The 8,743-nt window shown below is 43.4% G+C and overlaps 1 protein-coding gene across 1 annotated transcript; it reads right to left on the reverse strand.

Moving 5' to 3' along the window:
* Positions 1-2,417: 2,417 nt before the first annotated feature.
* Positions 2,418-8,596, reverse strand: LOC122372708 (type-2 ice-structuring protein-like). Its single transcript, XM_043350235.1, has 2 exons — positions 8,500-8,596; positions 2,418-2,845 (listed from the first exon to the last, which is right to left on the reverse strand). Exons 1-2 carry the CDS (start codon positions 8,594-8,596, stop codon positions 2,418-2,420), a joined length of 525 nt encoding a protein of 174 aa, XP_043206170.1.
* Between the last annotated feature and the right edge of the window lie 147 nt (positions 8,597-8,743).

Here is an 8,743-nt window from a genome sequence, read left to right on the forward strand (position 1 = left end):
GGACGGTAGGGGTCGGGGTCTGCGTAACAAGCTCTGCTTAGCGTGGGCTCCGGCTCTGTCAATCCGTCCATTCAAACATTCGAGCTAAATTTATAAAAAAGTGTAGGAGTTACATGGCATGAGACGGAATGCCCCCCCCCCTCTCTCTCTCTCTCTCTCTCTCTCTCTCTCTCTCTCTCTCTCTCTCTCTCTCTCTCTGCAGGAGGGGAAGGGTAATGCTCAGACTCCCTAGCTATGCAGTGAAATACCCGCAACAAAGGCCAAGCCAGACCCGAGTAACCAAACTATGTGTCACGTTTTACACTGAGTCTTTTCCATACTGTTTAAGGCATTGGTTCGCGACTTTGCGGACCCCCCGGAGGTAGTCACTGCAGACACCCCGGAGTGTAATGTTCGCAATATTGCCACCCCCTGCATTCGTTGCACCATAACTAATGCATCATCTAAATGTCGGCTACGTTACAGCGTTCCTAAGGCGTCGACTGTCAACAAAGGTAATGAGATCCGCAAACTGCTGTGAAATAGGCTTGTAGGAAAATGTTGGCTAAAGTCTCCTGCAAAACACTTTAGAGACGGTATAATTGGTAGTATTGCAACTTCATTGCATTTATGTATCTATTCGTCCTCCCTCCAGCAGGTTTATGGCGCCAAATCACAGTAGGGTTACTACTTCTTCTCTTCCTTCAGCCCTCCCCCTGGTCTGGAGAGGCAGCGAGGGCCCACCCCACTCCTGGCGGCGTACAGCTAGCGCCTGGCGGCGACACCCCGAGGGGCGGGCGCTGTCGGGGATCGAACCCGGAACCTCCCGATCACCGGGATGACACACTATTCAGCTACGCTATCAGGGCCGCCGTATCGCATTTCATAGATGTGCGATGCCATCATTTTTATAGCTTATAATGATACACCATCTGGCCTTGCAACACAGGACAACAGTTTACTAACTCCACTTATTACTAACTCCACTTATTCTACAATTCTGCAGAATTACGATTTATTAAACTAAAAGTGTTTAGCTTTACCTACTTGTCAATCCTAAATGAAACAATGTACCTATTTATATCGCTATAAGCGAAACCGTGCAGGATAACTGTAGCCAGTACCGTTACCAGTTGCTGAGATCAAGGTCCGCGGTGTTTTTTTTTTTTAACTATGATTTTTCAGTATGCTTTTGACGTTGTAGCGGAAAATTGTTTCGTCGTAATAATCCAATTTGTTTACCCTCACCCCGTTGGGAGGGGGGCCATTTTGCCCCCTCCCCTGTGTTTTTTCCTGAATAGCAAGAAAACGGCGGCGCGCAGCGCCGCCAAATTTTCAGCACCTTCCCGGGCATCAATTTGACACCTGCACACCAAATTTCAAGTCTTAGGTCACCTTAGGTCAGGAGTTATTGAGGCCAAACTGAGGTCATGTTCGAGCAAAAAAGGAGCAAAAAATATGTAATCTTGAAACGCTCACCAAATCTACAATTATCAAGCAACTTCAAAGTTCTTTAAAAGGCTAGTAGGCAAAAAGCGGCGCTACAAAACTGCTATCTCGGATTTTCGAAATTTTGGGTTTTTGACCAAAAAAAAATCAAAAAATTGATTTTTTTTTAGAAAACTAAAAAGAAATCCAAAACTTTCCGAATTTCTAAAAAACCGGTATATATGTGATAGTCCCTGCGCTCTTCTATATACATACCAAATTTCAGATCGATATCTCGTTTTTTTGCCAAGTTATAGCGAAAAAACTGTTCAAAAATGATGACGTCAAATTTCTGAACTCAATTTTTAGCGATTCTAGACCTTATACGGCAAAACAAAGACCACCATTGAACTCCCCGTGACGAGCTGCATCGATTCGATACCCATTTTATGCAAAAATATTAACTTTGAAATTTGACCTAATTTGACCTGACCTTGACCTGACCTTGACCTGACCTTGACCAAAACGTGACCTAAGCTGGCCCCAAAGGCTGCCTGACCCACATAATCGCATTTGTCATGTAAAATGGACCATAAAACATGTATCACACGACACTTTCATATTGTGAACCCCCAGTGACCTGACCTCTGTAACCTGACCTGGTATCAGTGACCTCAAATAGCAAAATATGTGTTTGAAGAACATTTCCCCATCGACGATTTTCAATGAAATTCATTTTACTCGATTTTACAACGCATTTCTTGAAATGCCTGTAAACGGTGAAAATTGGACCTTTGACCTGACCTGTGACGTCATCGGTTTGACCTAGGTCAATAAAATTGGGTCACAAGGTAGTTCCCTGATAGGGCTATCCAACACCGTTTGCCGCTTGTCGCTAGGTTGCGTGGTTCTCGAGATCTTGGGGGGGGGGGGCAAAATGCCCCCCCCCCCCCCAACAGGGCACGTTGCTTGGCAGAGCCCAACGGGGCGCGGTTAAGATAAGTTGAAGCTCAGTGACACTCGGGTTTGTACCAGGCCTGGAGCTGACACACGAATGCCTTCTGCGCACTGCAGTAAGTGTCGTCCCAAGCCTGAGTCGCAGACCAGATCTGCACGCAGTTGTCAGCTGAGAGAGCAGAGTTGGGCTCGCCGGTACCCCAGAAGGGGCTGCCCAGGGTCACTGGCTCTCCTCCGTCCTCTGCCACGAACACTCCGTCCTCGCCATGCTCCGACAGTCCCATCCAGACGTTCACTCCAGCCGCCATGGTCAGAACGCACTGGTTCTCCTCTTCAGAGCGGGGCACGGCCAGGTGGGCGCCCAGCAAGACGCAGGCGGCTTTAGCTTCGGTGAAGTTGAGCTCCTGAGGGGGTCGGATCAGACAGCGGCCGGCACAGCGGCTGAAGTCGGCCGGACAGGCGCATGACACGGTAGAGCTCTCTGCAAAGAACAACCACCATGGAAATAAAGTCATCGTCCAACATAAAATCAACCATCATCCCATTCTCTATGCAGGCCCGACGGACGTTTTTGGCCTCCCTCGTCGAGTTTTTGTTTCGATAGTTCTCGATTAGTCAATGATTAGAGCACAAAACGTTCGTTCGGCTTCAGATGTCCTACTGGAAGTTGACAGCTTTAACCCTCGCCCTGGCAGGGGTCGATGCGACCCCCCTCCCCTAAGGTTTTTCGAAGATAGCGTAAAAACGGCGGCGCGCAGCGCCGCCAAAATTGGCACAGCCTATGGGGCAATCTTTTTACATACGACCTGAAAATTTCAGGTCCGGGTGACCTTGGGTCAGGTCACCAGGTCAGAAAAACCGGTACAAGGTCATGGTCAAATTTCAATTTTCTTTTTGCACCTGTCCAACTCACAGTTTTGGACTGATTTCCTTCAAACTTTCAGGATGTGCTAAGTTCACCGAGTTGTATAACATATAGTTCGGGTTTTTTTAGGTCACTGACCTGAGGTCAGTTAGAGGTCATTACGTCGTAATGTTAAGCCTATGGGAAAATACTAAATTCGGAAAATACTGGAGATATCCGCTTCGTTCTATCACTTTTGTGCTTTGAAACCACAGTACTTAACAGCAGGTCACTTGGTGCTTCTTTGTTTGGTGTACTTATCCATGGGTCAGGTCAAATGAGGTCAACTGAGGTCAAATGACGTTTTTGCCAATAACTTGGCACATAATGACGCTAGTGCTTAAAAAATGGTATTATAGTGTTCCTGGCGATCAGCCGAATCGAATGATATGCGATATGATGCAATTGGTTAACTTGAACTTAATTTATTAATTTAAGTTTACTTAAAATTTAAGAAAAACTTTAAGTACACTTAACCCGCGCCCCACTGGGGGGGGGGGCTATTTCGGCAATAACTTCCAAACCGCTTGATATATCGACGCCAAACTTTCAGTACCTTAGGCTGCATCAATTTCACACCTTGTGTCAAAATTTGAACTTCGTAGCTACCATAGGTCGGCCGGAAATGACGTCAGAGTGACGTCATGTTCGGCCGATTTCGACGCAAAACATTCAACCACGGCAATCGCTCCCAAGGGCTCAGTTTTTAAGCTAGATCCAATTTCTTTGCATGAGAGGACTCAGAATGGACTGCGCTATCAAACTGCTATCTCGGATTTTCGGAATTTTGAAAATTTCGAAAATTTTATATAATAGATTTCAAAATTTGCATTTTTACATTTTTTTCAAAAAGTTTTTGACTTTTCCAAAAAACCGGAATATATGTGATAGAACGCGTTATTATGACTAACTCTAGCAAGTTTTAGCTAAATATCTTCAAAAATGGCCAAGTTATACGCATTATTGCAAAAAATTCACAATTATTAAATTTTCAAATCAATTTTTCACCACGTATTTGACATTGTACGCCAATATAAATAGCACCATCGTGTTCCTGAGCTCAAACTGCATCCAATAGACACCTTTTCTGTTGAAAAATTTTAACTTCAAATTTGACCTTTTTTGACCTGAACGTGACCTGACCTAAGCTAAATTTGACTCAAAATGACCTCGAATGACACAGACGACATCACATTTGAAATCTCTGACCTAAATGGACCATAAAACATGTGTCACGTGACCGACGCATGATATAATATTTTCGTGACCTGTGATGACCTGACCTTGACCTGAAAATCAAAGTACAGGTTTGGTACCCTCAGGGTAACAAGAGCATTTGTTCCCGAGTGTGTGATCCAAAAATGAGCCTGATTTGACTTGTAAGACGGCGGCCAGAGCCCAAAACGTGAACAAGCCAAAATGCTAATAATTTTTACTTTGACCTGACCTGTGACGTCATCGGTGACCTCGAGGTCAATGAAATTAGGTTTCGCTCGACAGTTTTTCCGGGGCTATCAGACGCCGTTTAAATTTTGACGATCGGCCCAGTAGTTTCGGAGTTAGGAGGGGGGGCTATGAATAGCCCCCCCCCCAGTAGGGCGTGTTATACGCAGACCCCAGTGGGGCGCGAGTTAAGCAAGCTATAAAGTATATCATTCGACGCGCCTTGACGTGCTGAGTTCACTGGTGCTTTTCTTTTTGCTCTATCTTAATTAGATCAAAAGATCAAAAGTTATAAGCGAAAAACTTTTGACCTGTTTTTAGCGAAATTTTTACATTTATACCCCCCAAAACCCCCCTAAATATTAACCTAGAGCAACCAAATTTGCACAGGGGCGAGAACTCCAGGGGGCCCACCTACCTACCAAATTTGGTGTTTCTAGGTGCCATAGGAGCCAATCGCGAGGGGGGGGGTCGCATCGACCCCCCCCTGCCAGGCCGTGTTATGAAAAATGCCCTGCCAGGGCGAGGGTTAAATTGAATAAGTTTCTTGAAATAGAAACAATCAAATAGTATATTATACAAGGTACACTGCGTAAGCACTTTCCTATTTCCCTATTTTATACCAAGGCCTGGCATGCCGATACCTATTTTACCAGTACATGTAATGCTAATACTTACCAGGTGGGGCATTCCACGTCAAATCAAACACCGAAATCCGTCATCCCCTTCGATTTTTCTGAAAATTTGTAGGCAGACTGGGCATGGTTCAAAACTGAGTTACGTATAACATTTTCGAAATTTGATAACGTATCGCTGAGATATAGGTCATCGAATATAGCGAAAAATGCCACACATCAATTTTTTAAATGGCTATAACTCTGGTTCCTTTTCTGGTATCAAAATGATATTAAAGGGTCTTATAGGCAATTGATAAGGCTTTGATTTTTAATTATCAAATTAAATTGAAGTGACCTTGAAATGCATTTGACCTTGAATTAAAACAGAAAAATTTAAATAGCAAAAAACACGTCACCTTCGATTTGGGTAATTTTTACATATTATGTCCGTCACAATGTTCCTAACCATCTGTGAAAAAATTGGAGTGGGCCATTCATAACTTTCGCGGCAAACGCCGTTTTCCTGCATCAACATCACGCAACCGCGCGTGACCTTGATAGACAGAGTCAAGACATGCTTGCTTGTGTACACTTTCTGAAATGAATGATTGCTGATTAGTGATTTACCACATGCCGAGATATCCCTTTAACATTAGCACGTGCATTTGGGAAATGGCTTCGGCCCGCCTCGGCTAATGTTGAAGGTATTTGGGAAACGATTCGGCCCTAGGGCTTTTTGATTTTCCCAGACAAAATTTTACTGAATACTCTGAGCGGAAGAACCAATTTCAAAGAAGATATTTACGGATTGTGTGTTCACTAACAGCAACAGCAAAAGTAAGTGACTGCGTGTTTACTTACTTTTGCTGTCAACGTAATTCAACTAAACAAGGTTATCGTTCCAATGCCAATGTATTTATTGCTGCAGAACATGGTCGGAAATCGGAATAATAATTATTTCTACATAATGAACGCAAAAAACGATCAATTTAAATGCGTGAAGCATCTTAACGTGCCACAATGAAACATTTGATATTGTTCCAGCTGGGATCCAAGACGCGTTTGATTCAGCGTTCCACCCAATTTTCAGTTTTCCTCACGGTTTCCTCACTCCTGCTGGACTCCATATCTTTATTCTAACTTCTGGCGCTTCGCCATCTTCATCCTCAGCTTTTTCAAACCCTAAATAAGGGGGAAGTAGGAATTTCATCTTTCATACTCAACGCAGCCCAAATCCCAATAATGAAAAACAAAAAAAAAAAATAATCACGGTGACTATAAATATGAACATAGTACTAATATAATATTAACACAATATTTATTTTAAAGTGTAAAATATCAAATGAATATGATATTAACTGTTGCGCCGGTACGGCATGTGGTAAATCTCTTCCCAACCTTGGGCTGTGAAAATGCAGTTTTATTCACCTCGGTTTTTTGCTACGGACCTCGTGCCTACCGGCACTCGGTCCTCCGCACAAAAACCTCGGTGAATAAAACGCATTTTCCCAGCCCCGGTCGGGAATATATAATCCCAAACTCTGCGAGAATGGAAATGCATAGTCATCGTAGTGAAGCATTCACGTTCCATAGTAAAAGTGTCTCAGGCAAACGGTATTTTGCGGTGAATTTTGAGCCGTGTGGAAATGCATCATGAAGTAAATTCAACGAAAACATTATCACGCAACGATATCTTCACGTCTTTTGATCTTCACTATACGAAAGAACATACATTTTTTAGTATGTATGGGGAATTTCTAGTTAACCCAATAATAAATATGGCAGTTAGAGGCCTGCTAAGAGTAACATGTCGCCGGCTGAGGCGGGCTCGGCCGATGCGGGAAACGCAGCAATCACAATTTTGTGTTTACACGTTCATATTTCAATTGTTTACCAACCGATTTTCAAAATTCTTTCACCATAAGATTGCCTGTACATTTCTTAGTCTTCTCACAAAATTTGACGCGAATCGAACGTAATCAGCGGTAGGGAGCGCGATGTAAAGACGGAACCGTTCCGTTCCGTCCCGGCACAGTCTACAATTCAGGCGGCGCGTAGCGGTCGGCGCCGGCTGCCGAGTCGCCGCGTTGCTGCGGCGACAGGATGTTCACTTTACACCGCTATTACTAGAACAATTGTGAACCGATTTTCTTATTGCTTGCACGATGAGATGTCCAATTCAATTCTTGACAGGTAGCCATAATTAATTTCGCATTAATCTTATGAGATATTGGCGAAAAACAGGAGGGGTGGGCGAAATTCGTTCTTCCCCCTCCACTGCGCGTGCTAACATACGTTTGCATATGTGCAATTTTCTTCAAAACTTATGAATGGCCCACTCTAATTTTTTCACGGGTTGTTAAGAATATGGTAGGCAATAAAATATATGAAAATGAGCCAAATCGAAGGTGACGTGTTTTTTGCTATTTCAATATTTGTGCTTAAGAACAGAGTTAAGCAAACTTCAAGCTCATATATTTAAGTAGGTGCAATTCTAAACAAATGCTTAAGAAATTACCTAAACAGTAAGGTTTATTTCATTCAAATCAAACAAGTACAACCAAAGTTATGGTCGTTCAAAAATATAAAGATGCAACATTTTGCAAAAATTTGATGCCCTATATTTAGAAGACCTGTGGTCAGAATGTGCAAAAAACATCAATGTAATGTCCGGGGCCACACAGGAATTCGCTCACAAATTTATAATGAAATCGCTGATGGTAAGGTGCAAAACAGCCGATTTTTGTTCGATTTGACGTGGAATGCCCCAGGTACCAAAGTACCTACCAGTAATCAGATGAACTTTCCGGAAGGTTTGCTGCCCCAAGCTGGTGTCCTCCGAACGAAGTTCATCTGTGAAAAATGCGGCATGATGGTAACGTTTCAGGCCAGAAATGTGCAGCCAGAGTGAAGATGGAATGGAAAAGACTACAGAGGCCAGAATGGGGAAAGGAGAGACAAGAAATTAGAAAAATGTGATTATAAGCCTGGGTTACACCGCTTAGCAGCCGATGTCTTTTCATGTATTTCCTTGCATACAATGAAGTTAAAAGTATTTGTTTGTGTTTGAAAAATAATCATATAATATTTCATTAGTGATTGAAGGCACGCAAAGGTACGAAAGATTGGAGATATAATTATTCTCCAAAGTTGCCTTGCTGGTCAACTCACCTCCCGTGCTGTACAGCTGACAAGTACCGTTCGTGTGGTACGTAAACCCTCCACACAGACCCGACTCTTCCGTTTGACATTTGGCCGCACAGGTCATCTTTGAGGGCACCAAAGCGGTGGTGGCTGGGTCCCCGGTGTATGTGATGTTCTCTCGTCGGAAGGAACTTCCTCCTTCAGCCAGTTCTTCCCTCAAAATGAATATCACGAACAGGCAGGGAAATAAATTTAGCAATGCCATGTTTGC

Source organism: Amphibalanus amphitrite, unplaced genomic scaffold, assembly GCF_019059575.1.
Source record: "Amphibalanus amphitrite isolate SeventyFive unplaced genomic scaffold, NRLGWU_Aamphi_draft 001389F_arrow, whole genome shotgun sequence".
NCBI classification, from domain to species: domain Eukaryota; kingdom Metazoa; phylum Arthropoda; class Thecostraca; order Balanomorpha; family Balanidae; genus Amphibalanus; species Amphibalanus amphitrite.

Coding starts and splice junctions, on each gene's coding strand:
- LOC122372708 (XM_043350235.1), bottom strand. CDS start 8,596: ATGACCTGTGCGGCCAAATGTCAAACGGAAGAGTCGGGTCTGTGTGGA. Junction 2,846..8,499: donor TCAGCTGTACAGCACGGGAG/GTGAGTTGACCA, acceptor TGTTCTTTGCAG/AGAGCTCTACCGTGTCATGC.